Source organism: Tetrao urogallus, assembly GCF_951394365.1.
Source record: "Tetrao urogallus genome assembly, chromosome: Z".
In the NCBI taxonomy this organism is placed as follows: Eukaryota; Metazoa; Chordata; class Aves; order Galliformes; family Phasianidae; genus Tetrao; species Tetrao urogallus.
The window spans coordinates 24857313-24878384 of NC_136816.1; the positions used below are offsets into that span (position 1 = coordinate 24857313).

General features: G+C 40.6%; 1 protein-coding gene across 2 annotated transcripts in view; it reads left to right on the forward strand.

Moving 5' to 3' along the window:
- Positions 1 to 21072, forward strand: part of MCC (MCC regulator of WNT signaling pathway) — a gene marked incomplete at both ends in the record, with an annotated part of 197364 nt that overhangs the window by 167020 nt on the left and 9272 nt on the right. For both annotated transcript variants that reach the window (XM_079548610.1, XM_079548611.1), the window contains 4 exons: positions 2275 to 2458; positions 8589 to 8823; positions 15966 to 16172; positions 17141 to 17238. In XM_079548610.1, coding sequence (XP_079404736.1) covers positions 2275 to 2458; positions 8589 to 8823; positions 15966 to 16172; positions 17141 to 17238 — 724 coding nt within the window. The remainder of the gene's footprint in view (positions 1 to 2274; positions 2459 to 8588; positions 8824 to 15965; positions 16173 to 17140; positions 17239 to 21072) is intronic.

Sequence of the window (21072 nt, forward strand, 5' to 3'; positions counted from 1 at the left end):
AATCAGCTTTCAACATTTAATTATTTATATATATATGTATACATACATACATATATACATACATACATACATACATATATGCATATATAAATTGGATCGTGTGTGTTGTCACTGGGGATGCCTATTCTGGCAGTGGTGATGCTGCTACAATCATGCAGCTGTACAGAGTGAAATAATTAAGTGTTACTTTTGAGCATATGTGAATTAAAGTCATGCAACTGTGGTAACTACAAGTACAAATTTTGTTTGCACTACATGTTGAACCCAAAGTTGGTGTAATTAATTTAAAGTTGGAGTTACAGAAGTAGCATTTAGTAATCATAAAAAAAAAAAGCTCTAGTTTTTCATTCTGTGTTTTACCTTTGCTCTGAATTTTTTAAGTTTTATACCTTATGTTTTACTGTGTTGTCTAGAATATTAGCCTCTTACAGTGTGAGGTTTACTTACTTTGCGTACAGCTAATCCTGAGAGTGGGTGAAGGTTTTTTTTAACATGCTGTTCTCTGAATGATAGAGTGAGACTTTTTTTACGGTACTGTTCAGAAGTGTTTGAAATTTGATGTTAGTGTTACCTTCATTTTACTGATGGTAAGAGATCTTTACACAATGAATGCTAATGTGTATTTTACAGTCTCGTTCCTGTTACAGTAGGAGAAGATAACTAGTTATCTTTGAGTAGAAAGAGAAGCCCTCGGATAGAAAAGAATAACTTTGCTTGCTTTGCTGAAGCATAGTAAATGCATGGATGAGACAGTAATTTATAGTGCTGGCTTCTAAAAAATCACTGAAACGTAAACCAGAAGCTTTTAGGAATGAAGTGACCATCTGGCTTTAGAGGCACAGGACTGATGAGTACAGCCTCTTGTTTTGGAAAGCTGGATGCACTCGTCTGTCACCCTGCTATTAAACATTCAGCTTATTTTGTATCTCCTCTAGTGCTACCAGTAGGCCTCTGTACAGCTGACTTTGCCTGCGCTGCCTCTGTGTTTCTGTGTTGCAGTAAACCATGCAGTTGATGTCTTTGTTTTTCATCCATTTTATTCCCAGTGTCTGGTCATTCCGCACTCTTGATGAAAGATAAGTGGCCAGCAAAAGTTGTGGATTTCCTACTCACACAGAAGATATAAATCTTAGAAAAGATAAATATTTTAGGTTTGAGTAGGGTATCATCTTATATACAGTTTGTGAAACAGAATGTTGCTAATTTTTACATATGTGTTTGCCTACAGCTCTTAGTTATAGTGTTATCCGTTACAGTGCCATGATAGAAATAGCACTGATTGCATGCTATGTAACACAGTTTTGGAGGAGGGCAATTTTGGTTTATGTACCCAGCTGCTCTTAATGGGACTTTCTCAGTCCCGTTCTTCTGCATTAAAGTTATCATACTGCATGCATTTTGCTTAGCAAGTATGATTATTTGACTCAAATCAGGATGAGGTCAAAGTCTGAGATAGAGCAGGCTGTTTTTGTTTGATAGTTATGGCGTCTTTGTATGTAAGTATGGGTATATACTAGCTTTGGTCAAAATGCCAGAGTAGCTATGAGGTTGTCCTGCTTTACTGACTTGACTCTAGCTGCAGTTAGGACTACAAGAGTTTTGTCTGCTCTGATTTCTGTCCTGCCTCTGCTGAAGCGATGGCTTAACAGTTGCATAGTCAAGAGAAATTATAGCAAATAAATAAATAGCAGTGCTTATTTTCTCTTGGATTAGTATGTGTGGCTTTGCACTCTGAAAGGCTGCTTGTAGAAAATAAAGCAATCATTCCAGGTGGAAAGGGAACCTGTATGAATGTGGTCTGGTAAACCCATTAGGCTTGACATTAAGGTGCTTGTGAGAAAAGGCACTGAAAATAACTGTGCTGTGACACAGCATTGGACTGTTTGGAGTAGGAGTTGTAGTTTAGCCTGGTGCTTTCCCATTCTGTTACTAACTTGAGCATCCTCATAGAATCATAGAATGATTCTTAACCTGATCCTGATCTGCATGCCCTTACAAACTTTTGAGCTAGTTAAGGTAAAACTCTACTTAAAACATGTACCTGGAGCAACAAGTACTTGGAGCTTGTGGCTAGGAGGAAGATAGATTCAGGCGAGAAGGTCAGTTACAACTGATGCTCACACCGAAATGAAGCTTGCTTTCACTTTACAGATGGATAATTTGTAATCACTGTCTTGTTAGTACACTGAGAATGCATCAAAACAACTCTATTGCTGTAATTTTTATCACACTTTTCACTCAAACCTCTAAAACAGACTGTTTGTTTAAAACTAGGTGACCAGACAGGTGATGAAAACATCACCCAAATGCTTAAGAGAGCTCATGACTGCAGGAAGACTGCTGAGAACGCAGCAAAAGCCTTACTGATGAAACTGGATGGGAGTTGCGGGGGAGCCTATGCAGTCACTGGCTGTAGTGTGCAGCCTTGGGAAAGCCTCTCATCCAACAGCCACACGAGGTAACTTACAGCTTATCTGCTTTCCTGCCCTCCAAGAATGTGATCTCAGAAAAAACATTATTTTTATTGTATTTGTTAAACTACCTTCTTCACCTCAGTCTGCTGAGTTCTTTGCTTTATTTTTCAAGTCACCGTGACTTGACCGTGACCACTGATCTAATTGTCTTCATACTTTCAGCAACTGCAGCCAAGAAGGTTTTGTATAAATTTGTTGCAAATTGATTATTTGGAACTTAGATATTCCTCATAAAGCGCAAAAGCGTTGTATGTGTCTTACTTCAGTTACTTTCTTATTGCTTTATTTGAATTTGGATTCAAATAAATTTTTGAATTTATTGAATATATTGAGTATATATTATATTTGAATTTATTTATTATTTAAAATTTTGAATTTGGATTGTGTAATTCTTGTTCATATGTGTTGTATGCAGACAGCACACATATATGGAGGCAAAGATCAGAATCTCTCTTCGATTGAAATTCTGGAATGTTCAGCTGCTAATTCCTGAATGTTGCAATTCTAGCCATTTCATTCTGAAACATTTTCTCTGTCTTCTCGTTTTCCTTTGACCTACTCAAAATTCCTCCTTCACTGCAAGTCAAGTTACAAATAAGCATCATAAGTGACAGTAAAATCTTCCAGAAAAGGGAAGGATGATTCAGTTTTTCTGAAGAACTAAGAAACTGTGAAACTTAAATGAGCTTCATTATTATTGCATCAATGTTCTAGCTCAAATACATCTGCTAACAGCTTCGTTTTGAGTTGTTGCCTGCCTGCAGTGTAGTTTACTCTGTGCAGTAAATGTGTGCACATTTATGGATACAAATTTGGCAAACATCCTGAATAACTGTAGATGAACATTTTTCCTTCTAAGATTTTTTTGGTTTCTCAGATTCACTCTAAAACTTTACTTTAAATCAGCTTTTGAGCCAATTCTTCATTCAAATGCTGTCATTTTTTGACACTTTTAGAAGTTTATTTTAGTACTATATCATTTTCTCTTTTTGCCGATGCCTTCTCTAGAGGATCTTATTTCCTGCCATATGACTAGCATGAAATAGCTAAAAAGTCAGCAAGAAGGTAACCTGAGGGAATGAGGCCCAAATAAGAGTTAGACATTTTATTTGGAAAAGTTTTATTGTGCTCTGTCAGTCCAGGAAAGCCTTATATTCAGAAATTAATGTGATGGTATGTGCACTAGTAACATGTTGATCGCTCGTAATACCAAAAGTACTGACCAACTTTGGGAAGAGGTTATAGAAAGCTTTTTTGACTTGCCTCAGCCTGTGTGCACTTATGCTGTCTCTGCAGCTACATGTGAATGCGTTCTAAGTGGTCATACATGCAGCACCTCTACTCAAGTTGATCCTCTTTACCGCTCTAGTAATTGAAAAGGTTTTCTTTTTTTCATAACTATTTCAGTGTTTCCTTTCCTTGTGAGATGTCTGATATGAATTCGAAGCACATATGCTTGGTTGTTTTTTTTTAACAGTTTACAGTTTCCAGAATCAAAGGGGGACGTTCATATGGACGCACTGATCTGATGATAACCTGCATATTTTTGCCCTTCCCACCTCCCACTGCTTCCAGTGTAGTTTTTCTTTTCTAAATGCAGTGAAAACATTTCTGAAACCCTAGCTCCTGCATGAAATACAAATCTTTCCTTCTGTTGTGTTCAAGTGATACATGATAGAGATGTTTTGAGATTTTTCCCTCCCGTGGACCCTATCTCAAATGAGAAGAGTCACTCTTCAGCTTACAGATACCTTTGTGGCAGGTGGAAGTTGTGTACTCTTTCAGAAGGCACTCACTTTTTCTGTACTTACATCAGTAAGTGCTCTGTCTCAGATTTAAAAATTAAAGATTTTAACTGTCCTCTCCCTGTCATTCTGGATCCCTTTTTTCCGTTTTCCAGGACCCTGTGCATGTTTTTCAGTGTTTTACTGCCTGTGTTGTAACTTTCTTAATCCATCCGTATGTGTCCCCTTGTCTCGTTTCTCTGCTACTGTAGACAGACATCCCATTGCCACAGACCTCTAGGTGTCTCATTCTTCATCGTTGATGTTTCACATTTCCTTTATTTTTCCACTGCGGTAGTAATCCAGACAAAGATAGGAAGGCAGATTCTGGATTTCTAGCTGTTCTTGTCTGCTTAATATTTGTATTTGTCTTAAAGAATTTACCAATCTATAAAGCAGTGTAGAACATGTCCACATTGTCTGTGAGGGCTCTATGAATTGACATTCAGGAACCACTGCAGTTAAGTGAAAACATTTTTAGATAATGTGGTTCACTCTGAATCTGCGAGACTGTTCTTTTGCTGTAACTGTTTTAGTACTACAGGCTTTTAGTTGTGAATGCGTGCTGTTCCCTTTTTTCTTTGTAACAATAGAGTAGAGGGAGTAAATGGATGGAAGCCCTCCTTCACTGAGAGTCGCGACAAATGAAGAATTCTCTCTATTCTTTGAAATCCTACAGAATAGAAACTTGTGAAAGTGTTGACCCATCTTTAGTTTGGCATTTCAAATGTGATTCTGAATGTCAAATCACTGAACACAGAACTGAGAGAAAATGCTAGGGGAGCCAATGGTGACAAGTGGTTAACAATTGCAAAAGGGAGCAGCTGAAATGAAATGAAATGTCACTGCAGAGGTTGACATTGGTGAAATGAACAAAAATAATGGCAAGCATCTCAGTGTATTCGACTGGCAGCAGCATGACAATGTTGTCAATTAATTTTTGGAAATAGAAGTAGTCTGTGGTGTAGTTTGAAGTTGTAATTACTTGAATGGACAGAACCAAATTGTGGGACATACATTATCAGTGAGGTTTGACTGCAGCCTGGAAAAGAATGAAACAGAATGAAAGAGCAGCAATTGTAATGCTAAATTAAATTGGAGGGTTTTAATTCCCTGTTATGTCAGTAACCCCAGCCTTACACCTGGATTAATGACAGGGAAGATCTGCTGTCTTGTATGCAAAGGGAATTCTGGTTAGTATTATGTAGTGTCACAGAGTACCTGACCATAGCCAAACACAGGACTGTATCACTCATTGGAATCCCGTGGGATTTCAGATTAGTAACTGACATACAGGATTATCTTGGCTGAAGTGTGGGAATAAATTACTTTAAAATATTCTAACAGGTATCTTATACTTCATTGCTAGACTGAAGTAGTCTCAGGAATGAGGGTGGTTTTACCAAATGTTCTGAATTTAGCCAAACAAGCTGTTTGTATTTTGGCTGGTTGTACTGTTTTTCAGTCTCTCTTGAAGTTATTGTCTTTCAGCATTATGGTGTCTCAGATCTCAAGTCATAGGATTTGCGTAGAAGACAGTTCTCTCATGTATAGTTTGTGCCCATCAGATACATTATTTAAAGTGCAGTTGTTCAGTACTGACTCTGTTCTTTTTGTTCTGTCAGCCTTGTATTGATTTGACTTTTAATAGATTAACTGAATGTTTTACAGGCTTTTATTGACAAAATTCTGCAATATATGTAATTTACTCAGTGACACTGTTGGAAGACTCATTTATATCCAGATACAGCCTTTGATTCACACACATGCTCATGAACAAACACTCGCACAGGCAAATAAAACTGCATGTTGTACCATGCTAACCTACATTCTGTCAGTCTGATTTCCTTTCACCCAGCTGCCATTAAAAAGGAGAGCAGTGTCTGAAATTCTGGATCATGTGCTTACCAGCTTAAACAGAGCACCAATGGACTATCACTACGGCTCTGGAAAGATTTAGGGTAGGGCTATTGAGGGAATGCACTCTGGCAGAGCTGTGCTATGGGAGTTCACAAAGACTGTGGTGGTGTTGAATGGCTCATCACACTGTCTTGATTCTGCAGCTGTTCAAAATGGGCTCTGCACCCTGCCTTTCTGCTGTCCATTCTACTGCCCATTTCTGGGTGGGGGCTGGTTGCTGAATGCTGGGAGAGAGGGAAAGACCGTTCTTGTCCTTTCTTCTGCTGTCTGAGACAGTGTCCCCATTGAACTTCCCTCCATCTTATTTATAAAAAAAAAAAACAAGACCTTGCTCAGAGGAGCCAGCTCAGCTGCAGGCAGGCAGGCAGCCAGCCAGGACTGAAGTAAAAGCAGCCTGAGTATCACTGGCAGCAACCCAGACTGCCTTCCCTGGTTTGGATGGACTTGCATAGCTGTAGATCTTTAAGAGCCAAAATCTGAATATCTTGCAAGTTTGAGTTTCAGCACAACGTAACGACAGACTTATCAGCATTTTTGCTTGTTTTTCATTCCCATCAGCAGACTAGGCTTTTTCTCCTTGGCAAGTGAAAACTAAGATGAGCAATTTTTGTCCCAAGGTTTGAAGCCTGAGTGGACTCTCAAAGCTGTCCTTTCTTTGGTAACAGCTGTTTTACATTTAATTCAGGAGAGCTGTATAATTGCTCTCTTTAGATGTTGAGGAAACTTGCAACATGGCTTCAGTATAGAATTAAATATTTCTCATGTTACCTACCTCCATGATTTTTACATCAGCGCCTACTTCAGAGAGGTGCCAGTAGGTTCAGTAAACTGAGATTTATGAGTTGAGATTCTCTAATGAAGGGCAAGTAAAAATTTCTTCCAACCTGAAAGTTTCTATGCAGTGTAAGTGCTGGGTGTTTCGTGCTTTACTGCAGATGGAAATGGGTGAAAACAAAAGACCAGTTTACTAGTACTGTGGAAAATATGGCACTTGTAAGAAAAAGAAGGCATAATGGGTAGCAGAGAACTGTGGAAAAGAAATATAATGCAGTATTTCATGAGGGGGGAAGGTTTTGAGAAATCTTTGTAGATCTGCCAACTCTGTCTCCTCCAAGATCATGCTTGGACTGTATGGAAAAATTGGGAATTATTGGAGGCACTTAAGAATCAGTGCAGCTATAGTTAAAGTAGAACTGAAGAAAAAAAAAAGAGAAAAACCAAGTCTATCTTGATAGGCTTCCCAATTTTCACATGGTAGGACATCATCTTGAGTCTCACAGCATGTGGCGGGTGGGGCTTTTTTTCCTCCTACAGAAATGTTGAACAGCAATGCAATTTGATACAGAAAGTGATTTATTCCCCTGCTGATAACTGAGATCATCTAGCATTCCAGACAAGCACAGTTAATGGATGACTTATCCCTCAGCCAACAGATAATTACAGGACCTCAGGAGACAGCGGGCAGCTTTGAGTGAGGTTATAGAAACAACACAGCGTTTTATTCTCCTTTAAGTGTTATTGCAACCATATTCAGCCCTGGAAATTCTAAAGCTGTATCAGTCTCAGCCCCCTGCAGCACTGGCATGCATGTAGGTGAGAAGGCAGCACTAAGCCACCCTTATCCTTAACAAGACATTAGTTTTCCTTATCTGCATTCTCTTTGTAAATATTTGTGGGGCAGACTAATGGGCAGTCATTTGTTTGAAACTGCGCCCACAGAAAAAAACAGTTCTGACAAGGCTGATGATGTCTTTTTATTTAAAATTCAGCTAAATTATGGGTTGGTTTTAAACCCCCCTGGACCTGAAGGAATGTCTGTATACAGTATAGTCAATCTATCTTAGCATAAATTGAAAGATGCTACCATCTGATAGCTGCCAGTGGTTGGTTGCTTTTTTTTTTTGGATTGATTTCTATAACTGTCCATTAAGAAATATGAGATAGTAACTGGTATTGCCATCAGCAGATAAAAATGAGGAGCAGGCTGATACTTTCTTGTTAGCTGATGCTTTTTCACAAAGATGAAGAATTAGTGGCAGAGCAGCAGAGAAAAACTTGACCTGCTAGTGTATTGCTAAGAAATCTAAAGAGCTTTATTTTTTTTTTTGTTAAAAAGAAGACTTGTTTCAGAAGACAACATTCCATAAACAGTAATGCAGTTACACATCACAAACGATCCTGCTTTGCAGTGAAACTGATTTTTTTATGCAGCTTAGAGAATTAATTTCTTTTCTGAATTTGTCACACCCCTCTGCATCTTCTGAATATTGCAACACCCGCTCCACTTTACTTATGTCCTTTCTGTGAACTTATAAGACTCAGTTGTGTTCATGAAGTATTTAAAGAGTGTTTGACAGAAAAATACGAAATGTGTTCCAATTTTTTTTAATACTATTATTTCTATTTCTAGTACTACAAGCTCAACTGCAAGCAGCTGTGATACGGAGTTTACAAAGGAGGATGAGCAGCGACTGAAGGATTACATCCAGCAGTTGAAAAATGACAGAGCAGCAGTGAAACTAACAATGCTGGAGCTGGAGAGTATTCACATTGATCCCCTTAGTTATGATGTTAAACCTCGTGGAGACAGCCAGAGGTTAGACCTAGAAAATGCGGTCTTGATGCAGGAACTTATGGCTATGAAGGTAATTTAATTGTATGCAACAGATTGACAGTGCTGACAAAGCCATTGTGCTAAGAATGCTAAGAATGTCATCCATATGGGAGGCATTGATAGTGATTGCTGGGTAATAAAGGGTTACTTAGTTGAAGTGAATAATCAAAGCCAAAAATCCAGTAGTAAAACAGTGACAGAAGGCAGTGCATTGGCTATGTGTGTTTTGAATTAGGCAAAAATCTCATCCGTGGCTTTACTCTTCAAATGCTCTCCTTGACAAACCAGATGCTTTTTCTAAGAGATACAGCAGCTGAGTTGCTTGAGGGTGACCAAAAAGCATGATACAGCACTTCCCAAGAGACTGTTCGCCACTTACAAGCATGCAAATGTTCATCTTGAATGTTTGTGAATTCGAGCAAAACAAATTCACCTCCTTTTAGTACTGCTGTGGGTGGAAGAATGGTCTGTAAAAAAACTCATCCATAGTGGTTTCAAGCAGTTAGAATTCCAGAGCTGTTCTAGGCAGTGTGTTGGAATTTGTAATTTGTGTTAGAGCTAGAGCAAAGAGTGGGTGTTGTAATGACAAACGGAAACAGAGATTTTAGGAGAACTCATATTGCAGGCCTGGTTTGTGTGTGCAGTTCTAAAAATAGGATCTAGAGAAACTGGCCTTTATTCACCAGGTATACAGTTTATATAATTTTAAACCTGGTTTCCATATTGGCTTCAAAAATGGAGAGAGGCAAACTAAAAGGTAATTATAGAATCACAGACTGGTTTGTGTTGGAGGGGACCTTAAAGCCCATCCAGTCAACCCCATGCCATGGGCAGGATTGCAACTCAACTAAACGGTTGAGTGGGCACCCAAAGCCCCATCCAACCTGGCCTTGAGCAACTTCAAGGATGGGACATTCACACTTTCTCTGGGCAATGCCTCACTACCCTCTGAGTGAAGAATTTCCTCCTAACATCTAACCTGAATCTCCCCTCTATGCTTTTAACATAGTGTGTCCACCCATAGCTTGGTGCTGCACGTAGTACATTGGGTTTTAATGCAGAAAATGTCCCCAGAAGTCATCTTTGTTCTTGTTTGGTTCCTGTGCAGTTTGTACTGGAGCAGGCACACACTTACTTACGTAGCTGGAATAATCTTCAATCCTTTCTGTGAGAGAGCACGGTACAGTACTATTCATTGATTATAATTTGCTGGAATTCACAATTGCAGAAAATTTCTTTAATTTCCTGAAAAGGAAGTGGTGAAAAAACTGAAGGTTGTCAAAACTTGGAAAGGATTTGATAGTAGATGGCATTTCATACCATAGAAATTGAAAACACTTCCAGTTCTTCTTTGGGTAAAACATTACAAGAGGCCCAAAGGCAGAGCTATACTGTGTATCCTTTGGTCTCAGAAGAAAGTACTACCTTATTAGCTTTCCTGACTGTTGCATTACACCATCCTCATCTGTTTAGCAAACTATAGCATAGCTAAGCCTATGAATTTCTCAGCCTGCAGAGTATATTATTTGTATGTATTTGAAATATGAAGCTTAATCAGAACAGTATATACATTTGCTTTCTTCTTTAACTTGAAGCAGATGGACTTTTTACATAGCTTCTCTTAGTAACTTCCTTCCCTTCAGCATTCTTAGCAAGGATAGGTACAGCTTGATAGAGCTACTGAGGTATTTCCGACACTGTTGGGTCTTGTGACCTGCTGCCTTATTCTTGAAATTTGTGTTTGTTAGCATTTATCCTATACCTTTTGACATTTCATTTATGACTCTAAGAAAAAAGTGATAACCAGTTACATTGCTTCTTACATCTATGCATTATGGTAATGGTGCTCTGAAGATGCCTTTACACATTTTTTTTAATTTATCACTGATGAAGCTGATCCATTAAAAGATAGGCTGAAGGTGGTGTTAAGAAGCCTCACATTTTATTCTGTTCTTCTGTTGCCTTGTTTTATTTTTCACTCATCCAGAAGATAAGACTTATTGGTCCACCAGGGCTTCTGTAAAATCCAGATCTTTGCTTCAAGCAGTAATTAACCATGTTTCCAAATACATTCTTGTCTGCGGTTTGTAATTATTCAGTGGGTCTTGCTTTGAGGTCAGTTGTTATGCCCCAGTTAGCAAGGAGATTACTTCTGATGGGTGTAAATAATTCTTGTCCTTGCTGTCCTTCTGCATTCCAAAGGACATATTTGTTCTGTTTATGAAAGATTGCATCTTGTGTACAATGGTCCTCTTGGAGTCTTTTTTCATGACTTGTGGAACTTCCTTGCTGTGTTATTCTTCTGATATGACCACATCCAGCATAGATCTTAATTTTAAGAATGTTGTGGTGGTTCTGATTATATTAAATGAAGGGTCCTTCATTTTCATTCTAGTTTTCACCCAAATTCAGAATTGAAATATAACTGCAAGTACTCAGTATTTCATAGAATCATGGAATCACAAGGTTGGAAAGGACCTACAAGATCACCTTGACCAACCATCCTCCCATTACCATTGCTACCACAAGCTACTAAACCATATCTCGTAGCTCCTCATCCAGACGCCTCTTGAATGCTGCCGGTGATGGCGACTCCACCACCTCCCTGGGCAGCCATTCCAGTGCCTGACCGCCCTCTGAGAGAAAAAGATTTTCCTCATGTCTAGTCTAAATCTCCTCTGGTGCAACTTGGGGCCATTTCCTCAGGTCCTGTTTGTTACATGGGAGAAGAGGCCAAACCACCTCGTCACAGCCTCCCTTCAGGAAGTTGTAGAGTGCAATGAGGTCTCCCCTGAGCCTCCTCTTCTCCGGACTGAACAAGCCCAGCTCCCTCAGCCTCTCCTCATAAGACTTGTGCTCCAGACCCCTCACCAATTTCGTTGCCCTTCTCTGGACACGTTCCAGGGCCTCAATGTCTTTCTTGTAGTGAGGGGCCCAAAACTGAACACAATACTCGAGGTGCGGCCTCACCAGTGCTGAGTACAGGGGATGATCACCTCCCTGATCCTGCTGGCCACACTATTTCTAATGCAGGCCAGGATGCCGTTGGCCCTCTTGGCCACCTGGGCACACTGTTGGCTCATGTTCAGCCGAGCATCAACCAACACCACCAGGTCCCTTTCCTCTTCACAGTCATCCAGCCACTCTGCCCCAAGCCTGTAGCACTTCATGGGGTTACTGTGGCCAAAGTGCAGGACCTGGCACTTAATCTTATTGAACCTCATCCCATTCACTTCAGCCCAGCATTCCAGCTTATCTAGATCCCTCTGAAGGGCCTTTCTACTCTCAGGCAGATCGACACCACCTCCCAGCTTGGTGTCATCTGCAAACTTAGTGAGGGTACACTCAATCCCTTCATCTAGGTCATCAGTAAAGATATCAAATGAGATGGGCCCCAGTACCGACCCCTGGGGGACATGACTTGTAATGGGTCACCAGCTGGACTTAACTCCATTAAGTACTTCCTGTTGGGCCTCTAGCCAGTTCCTTACCCAAAGAAGGGTATACCTGTGTCAACGGTTTACGGGCTGGTTCGGCCCGGTTCCGTGACGAGCGGGGCGGAGGGATCCACAGATCCGCGCCTCCGGAAAAAAAGGAAACAGGGGACCCCAAAATAATTAAAACAGCGGCACCGATCTGAGGAGAAACAAACTAATTTACTAAGTATATTATCGGAATGCAAGATAACACACTGTAATACAATATAATCAGAATTGAAGCTAATAAATCAAATACAATGAGAGAGAGAGAGAGAATGTCCGAAAGGTGGCCTCACCACAACGCTGAGGTGAGATGCACAGTCCAGTTGAGCAGCAGGGAGACGGGAGCAGCGCCCACGACGAAGGGCAGGTGAGAAAGAGCATCAGGTGACCTTGCCAGGAGTTAAACCTCCTCTCCCTGACCGCAAGGTCCCCTGGGGAATGTAGTTCTTCTTCTCTTCAGGGCAGGTACCCAGGACTTGAGCATTGACAGTTAAAGTCCCAGTGCCCCACATGATGTTATGATGTGGAATACCGAAAGCCAAAAATCACAAAACCATGACAACCTGTCCATGCCACAGGCAGTCGGTTTCCTCAGGAGAATACTGTGAGAGACTGTGTCAAAGGCTTTGCTGAAGTGTAGGTAGGCAACATCTTCAGCCTTTCCCTTGTCTACCAGTCTGGTCACCCATTGTAGAAGGAGATGAGGTTGGTCAAGCATGGCCTGCCCTTCATGAACTCATGCTGGCTGGGCATGATCCCCCATGTGATCTCACCCAAGTTGATTTGCTCCATAACTTTCCGTGGCACCAAGATCAGGCTCACACTGTCAGGATCACTTTAAGCTTGTGAGGTTACGTGGGTCACAAAAGTCTTCTTCAGTTGACTGAAAGAATCACTGCTGGCTATCTCATCCTTTGTTGTTTTGTTTTTTACATGCTACTTGTACTTCAGGTCCGTGCTCTGAGGAGGCTATTCTGTTAAGCACACAATTCACTAGAATTCTGTAATTTAAACAAAAACAACAAAAAAACCCACTGTAGTAGATAAGCAGAGGTGATACTGTCATAGAAATTAAATTTAGATGCTATCTTAAAGACATTTTCATTGAAAAAAACTATTGCATACGTAAAGACTAATTAACTCCATAAATAAACTTGATCTACTTAAATTCTTTTAACGTGAAATATTACTTGTTATCACCCTGCCTCACAGTCTATATCTAAAACAGAATTCTCAGCAGTTATTTTAACCTTTAATATCAACCTTCCCACTCATCCATTTTTTTTTTCCTTTCCCAAGAGCCTCTCTAAGGGAATAGGTAACAGTTCTTCCATATTACCCCTGCTTTGTCTTCCCATCCCCTCTTCAAAGTCCAGTTGCCTTGATATGAGAAGCCTGATACATGGAGGGTAATTTGGTTATTCATGATATGAGACTACATAATGATCTAGTTTTACTGTCTTCATAAACAAAGTAGTTAACTCACCACTGGCCCTCATGTTTATTCTGAGCTAGAAGACAGTGTAAGCAAACACCTCATCTTTAAATAGAAACTTTTAAGAGATGAATAAAGTAAGTACAATAGATCCATTATTCCAGAGGTTAAATTCTCCTTTTTCTTTTAGAACATAAATGTCCCTTACTTCTAGGCTGAATTGCTTAGCTTCAGCTTCTAGCCTCGGAATATTTTGTCATGCCCTTCTCATGAAGGTAGACTATAACCCTCTGTCAAGAGTATCTTATATTTACGTAAGTGCCAGAATACTCTGCATAAATTACTTCTCAGCCTTCACTAACCAGGCTAAGTAGATTAATAGCTACTATAATCCTTATAATAATCCTTATAAATAAAGGATTAAAAAGCTAAGCACATACAATTAGACAATCCATTTTAGTTCCTATGACTAACTTGCCTCATCATTGTTTATCAGTTATTTATATTTTTTGCTATTGACAGGGAAATTAACATTAAGTTTGCCTAACAGCTAAATTTTTGCAAATCAGATCACATAGAATGAAACTGATTGTGCTTCTAAACTTCAATCCATAAACAAGTAAGTGAAAAAATTGAGGAGTTTTAGGATGCTGATTTTATTTTTGCACGATTTACATTTCTGAAAAAGTCTAAGATTACTTTGGTTATAGTATGCTCTCTGTAACTGTACTGTACCTGTATGCACTGCCTACATTTAATGTAGACAATGAATTTTTGTTAGGAACATAAATTCTCTTATTCAGAGAAGATTAGTCTGAGTATGTTCCAGCATTGTTTGCATAATCTTTGCTAATAAGAAATGTCATACCAAGAAATACTTCTGAAGAGTAAGACAAGGCATCTCAGATATTCTTGTGACTAGAATATGTTTTTTGGTATGAAAAATAAGTAGTGATTTGTTTTCAGGTGGATATACAACAATTGTCTTTTTTTCTGAAATGTTTACAAAGTGAACAAATTTGTTCAGAACTTCAGCAAAGAAATTGAAGCTTGTAAATACACGTGAAGTCAACTAGAGCTTCCCATATTTTAATAATGAGAGTGTGGTTCCAACTTGCTAGTTATTGTTTTGGGGGTGTTTTGTGTGTCAGATGGTGTGATTTTGTGTGTGTATTTTAGGATTGTTTTTGTAAGCATTTTATGGATACTAAGCTTACAAAAGTTCATAATGACTGGACATTCCATGGAATAAACTTTAAACACAAAGGGACTTCTAGTTTAAGACAGCCCATCAGTTTCAAGTTGTGGGATGTTAAGAGTGAGTGCTGGAACTTCATTCAACCCTGCTCACTCATGCTTTGTTCGTATGCTTCTGCCCAGCCACTGGCAGAGTAGATGTTCAAGTAGAGAGGCTGTCCCCACATAGTAGTTGTTGTGTTACTATGATTGACAGACCTGTCAGAATGGTAGATGTATGTATGTGAACTAGCTTTCAGAATTGGACTTTGTTCTGTGAGGTACCATAATCTACCTTCTGTGAATCATATTTATGGAAGAATTTTTAAAACTGCAGCTTTGTGGCCCTCCAGTTGTGAATAGTTAGGCCATTTAGAGGAGGAAAATTAAAAATTGATCTGATGATGCCATACTTTGTTGTCCTTGTTGACTACTTGTTGTACTACAGAGGCTGGGTGTAAGGCAGGAACAGTTATTTGTATTTGCTGTCCTAGTCCTTCAGGTACCATTGCAATGAGATGAACCAACTGTAATTTGTATGTATAGACAAGAAATTGGAAGCTGGCATTTATAGAATCATGGAATCATAGAATCACAAGGTTGGAAATGCCCTATAAGATCACCTAGTCCAACGGTTTAGGGCTGTTTGATCAGGATCTCAGAAACTCCTGTGTTTAGGAAGGATGACGTGAAGGGACATGAAGGACAGAGTAGAACTGAAGCAATTCCAGCATCTGGCAAACCTTCTCAGATAGCCAGTACTCTAGGCAGCATGATATCTGAACTGTTGCATCTTAGTCATGTCTGATAGGGGATGGCACAGCTTGTGATACTCACTTGTAACACATAATGGCCTACCTGACAAAGAGAATGTGCCGTTCTTAAAAACTCTTCTGGATACTGATAGTGTTCTTCCTGGAAAGAGCCCTCAAGTAATAGGATTGAATGCTTTGTTTGGTATAATCTTCTTTTTGATATACAATCCCATGAAACAGCATTCAGATAATGTTTCCTTAACAGGAGGAGATGGCAGAGCTCAAGGCACAACTTTACCTGCTGGAAAAAGAGAAGAAAGCATTGGAATTGAAGCTTAGCACTCGAGAGGCCCAGGAACAGGCTTACCTTGTCCATATTGAACACTTGAAGTCCGAAGTGGAAGAGCAAAAAGAGCAAAGAATGAGATCTCTCAGCTCAACCAGCAGTGGAAGCAAAGATAAACTGGGAAAGGTAAGGAGTCAAAATAAGTTCCAAAGTCAGCACAAACATTATTTGTTGTGTTTTCCACTTCTCTACAGTAATCTTTAGCATGTTAATCATTCTGATTTTGTTAGTGTGTTCATGTCCTTTCTCTGTTCTCTGATTGTTAGGTGGTTCTGTACATGCTGTTACTTCTGAACACTTCGCAGAATTACTGTTAAGCCTGGACAGAAATAACTTTGTCTTTTTAAGGAGTATTACAACAAAGCCATTCTTCACAGGCTATTCTGGTTAAGTGTGTTATGTCTCAATTGTTGCCACTTACTGGAAACTTAAAGTGGAAGAGCAAAAAACTGCCCTCCACCCCCCCACCCAAATGCTAACCAGGAAAAAAATTAGATACCATTCCTGTGAAGCAATTAGAGCATTGTAACAACAGCCTTTTTTTGCAAATCAGTCTGTAATGATTTGAGAACTATTACATTCTATCCATTTAGTATAATATTAAAGAAACACATTTCTGCATTGACATTAATAATTTGCATGAGGAAGTAGTGATACGTAGAAAAATTTTAATTCCATTCTAGTGCTGTGTCCACAAAAAAACCTCAATAGTGCGTTTTAAAACAAAATCTGGAAGTAGTGCATAATTGTTTCCTTACTTAATTGTGTAAAGCATTTGCCCACTTAATTGGGCAAAGCGTCATAAGAATTACTTGATTCAAGTGTGAGTAAAAAAAGCAATGCAAAGCATCAGCAGTTACAGATGCTAGACTAGAACTGTGCAAATTGATGAACTGTAGTGGTTTAAAAATCGTTTGGAAGAGTCTGTGTGGCATTAATTAACAGGTCCATTTCTTGGTATATTTATGCACTGCTGTGTTTCACAACACTGTGATGTTTATTTCACCACCATTTCAAAAGTAGCTGTGATAGAGGTTTTCTGAGTTCCCCCATTAAGACAGTAACTTCAAATATGATCTTGACTCATTTCTTAGGAATGCAGCGATGGCACCGCAACACCGTTAACACTGGCAGAGCTGAGACCATACAATGAAAGTGAACTGACAGCTGAACTTACAAATGCACTCAGACGGTAAGCAGCTTCCTTCACAAGAAATGTGACTTGTCTTATAGGTCTAAGGGGACATTTAGTTCCAAGCCCATACTCTTACCTTCAAATGCTTTTAGGATTGATTACAGACTTCACCTCTGAGAATGAAAAGGACCAATGTTCTTCTCAACTTCTCTTCTCTTTTGCTCTTTTTCTTAACTTGATAAATTAAGAACTTCCCTATGTTGGAGGGAAGGGAAGCCATCCAGAGGGACCTGGACAGGCTGGAGAAGTGGGAACATGTGAACCTAATGAAGTTCAACAAGGCCAAGTGCAAAGTGTTGCAATTGGGCTGGGGCAATCCCAGGTATTTACACAGACGGGGGGAAGATCTCCTTGAGAGCAGTCCAGAAGCTGGACATGAGCCAGCAGAGTGCACTTGCAGCCTGGAAGGCCAGCTAAGTTCTGGGCTCTGCATTAAAAGAGGAGTGGCCAGCAGGGAGAGGGAGGTGATTGTCCCCATCTACTCAGCTCTTGTGAGGCCCCATCTGCAGCACTGCATCCAGGCCTGGGGCCCCCGGGACAAGAAAAATGCAGAGCTCTTGGAGCGAGTCCACAGGAGAGCCGCTAACATAATCAGAGGACTGGAGCACCTGTGCTATGAAGAATGGTTGAGGGAGCTGGGCTTGTTTAGCTTGGAGAAGAGAAGGGTCCAGGGAGATCTGAGTGTAGCCTTCCAATACTTGAAGGGATTGTATAAATAGGAGGAGAACAGCTTTTTATGCGGGAGGATAGTGATAGGACAAAGGGGAATGGTTTTAAACTCAGACAGGGGAGGTTTAGGTTAAATAATAGAAGGATTTTTTTCACATAAAGGGTGGTGATGCACTGGAACAGGTTGCCCAAAGAGCTTGTGGATGCCCCATCCCTGGAGGCATTCAGGGCCAGGCTGGATGTGGCTCTGGGCAGCCTGGTCTGGTAGTTGGTGACCCTGCACATAGGAGAGAGGTTGAAACTAGATGATCGTTGTGGTCTTTTTCAACCCAGGCCATTCTGTGATTCTATGGTAAAAGTCCGTGGTGCTCAGCTACATTCACAGAATCACAGAATTGTAGGGGTTGCAAGGGACCTCTAGAGATCATTGAGTCCAACCACCTGCCAAAGCAGGCTCCCTACAGCAGGCTGCACCAGTAGGTGTCCAGGCAGGTCTTGAATATCTCCAGAGGAGATTGCACAACCTCCCTGAGCAGTCTGTTCCAGCGCTCCATCAGCCTCACTGTGAAGAAGGTTTTTCACACATTGGTGTGGAACTTCCTATGCTCAAGTTTATGGCTGTTTTCCCTTGTGCTGTCCCCACAGACTACTGAAAAGAAGTTGGCCATGTCCCTTTGATTCTCTCACTTAAGATCTGCAAACATGTGGGTTCCACATGTGGGAACCACTGTGTTCCCTTCATGGGATGTCATATACACACTGCATTTGCGCTCAAGTTTTGTTAAGTTGATTGTATCCTAGGCATGTTTCTGTGGAAAGCCATTTACCACAGTTTTCCAGGACTGCTGTCCCCCTTCACGCGTAGTCAATCCCATTGCTTACTCAGAGCAAAGAGCATGCACGTGGGTACTTCTGCAGAGGGAAGGTTTGCAGTGGGGCTGGGGAAGAGAACGCACATCCAGCTGGCAAGCTCACCTTGCCTTCTCTGCTCTGCACTGCATTTCCAGGCGAGCAGCATGACAGTCTCGGCACCACTTGTGCCAGTCCCGTTGCAGCAGTGCCAGATCTGCAGCACAGTTGAAGCAGAGCTGTCCTGCTCAGCTGAGCTGTGCCAAGCTCTGCAATGAGCACCAGGTGTGGCAGAACTTTCCTTTCTGAATGCAAAGCTGCTTACCAGCCCTCGTGGCCTCAGAGCTACCGGTGCATCCTGCAGCAGTGGCACCTCCCTCCTGCTGCTCACTGCCTCAGCACAGCATCCCGTCAGCTGCTCCCGGTTGCATGCTGGCCAGACTTCGTGGTACTGAGTGCAAACTACTTAATTACCCTTGAAGTTCTTTAAAATTCAGTTGAACTTTATCCTTAAATGCTTGAAATGTCAGGAAGTTTGTTCTGTATTCAAGCAAGAACATGGGACACAAAGCAGCGACATATTTTGTTTGCGTGTGTGCAGAAAACCTGTAATAATTATAGGATTTGAATTCTGATCTTTGGCTGAGATGGGTGTTTGCAGGTCCAAACTTGGGTATGAGTTACAGCAGAGGAAATTGTAGTGATTTTCATGACTCAGATGCTACATTTGCCCCCTGAGTATGTATGTGGAGCTACAGTTTGATTACAGAGAACACTGTTGTGTAAAACATCAGCTTTCCAAGGAAAGAGAAAATTGATGTCTTGACAAGCTGCTTTTATGAACAGCCAGGTCTTATCCCAAGCTTGCAGTTACACATTAATTAGGCGATTGTTTATGCAGCCATTTTCACTGCTCCAGCTATGTGGTAAACTCCACGATACATACATCCACTGTTATAAGTGGTTGTTTGAGATAAAGGTATACAGAATCTAACTAGATGGTTGTATTTTGAACGTGTCCAGAATGCTATGGGAATTCTGACTGGAATGAGTGCATTTTGCTTTTCTGATGTTTGCACCCCCTTAAATGGTGGAATGTCCTTTCTGGCAGCTGTGGTATTTCAATCCTGAAGTGCTTTTACCATTGCTTGTGATGTGCCTTAGGGACAATTACACCTGAAAGACATTAGGTGAAAATGTAAGATCATTATGCTGCAAAATCAATACCTCTCCTACCATTGACTTAATAATCTGGCAGTAGCTGAATGTTTAGTTTGTTTGGGAACATCGTTCTGTGATTAAAATAAAGTAAACCATCACTTGCATGTAGGCAGATAAAACCCATCAGCAAACACATTTGCATAATCATTGCTTGGAGCCCTGGCCTCCCTATGTCACTCACACTCCATACTAGTCCAGTGAGCAGCTCCACTGGCATCTTCTGTCTTCATTCAGACTGTAACTTTTTCCTGTTCCTGTTATTTCTTCCTGGATTTTGAGAAGATAGCAGTGACTTGAGTTAGTGGAGACTTGAGTAAAGTCATGACATGTGGTTTGCTGACAACACAGAATAAAAAGAATTGTGCTTTAAGTTGATTAGCATGGATTTCTAGCCAAGAGCCTAGCAAGTACAGTTTGTCAGGCAGAAATGGGGAAGAAAAATAATCCGATTTAACTGTACATAAATTCTGGAGTGAAGGCTCTCTGTGTAATGGAAATACAGCTGTACTAAATATGATTGCTGCTGCCAGTGGAGCTCAAGCGTCGTTACCATGGGCAGTGTGGACAGCATGTATTTTTCCCACAACAGTGTGCTGGTTGAGTCTGCCTCAGTTCTTTGTCTCCTTATCCTGATGTCTTCTGTCTGAAAGTTAGTAGAAAGTCTGTCTAGCATGTGGAGAAAGCATTCTGAAACTTGTTTAGCAACAGCTGTGCTAAAAAAAATACCAGCAATTCTTAGCTGGGGTACTGGGATAGATGGAACTTCATCTAAAACAATTAAAATTATACCATCATGGATCCATAAAAGAGCTTTAAAAGTAATCTAAGTGTATTCTCCTCTACACAAGTGCTGCCACAACACAGAATGGGTCAGCCAGCAGCTGCAAGGGTAGGAGACTCAAACTTGATGTGATTCGAAAATACATTTGCTTTTGGTTCTTTCTGTCTGAGAGGAATATGATGACAATCGGCAACCCTGCTTGCTACCCCTTTTCCCACCCTGTCTTCACTGAGACAAAAGCTCTGGTAGTTCCCTCCCCCCCCCCCCAAACTGCTGCTTTTCCATTCTTTGTTGCTGCAGAACTGTCAGGT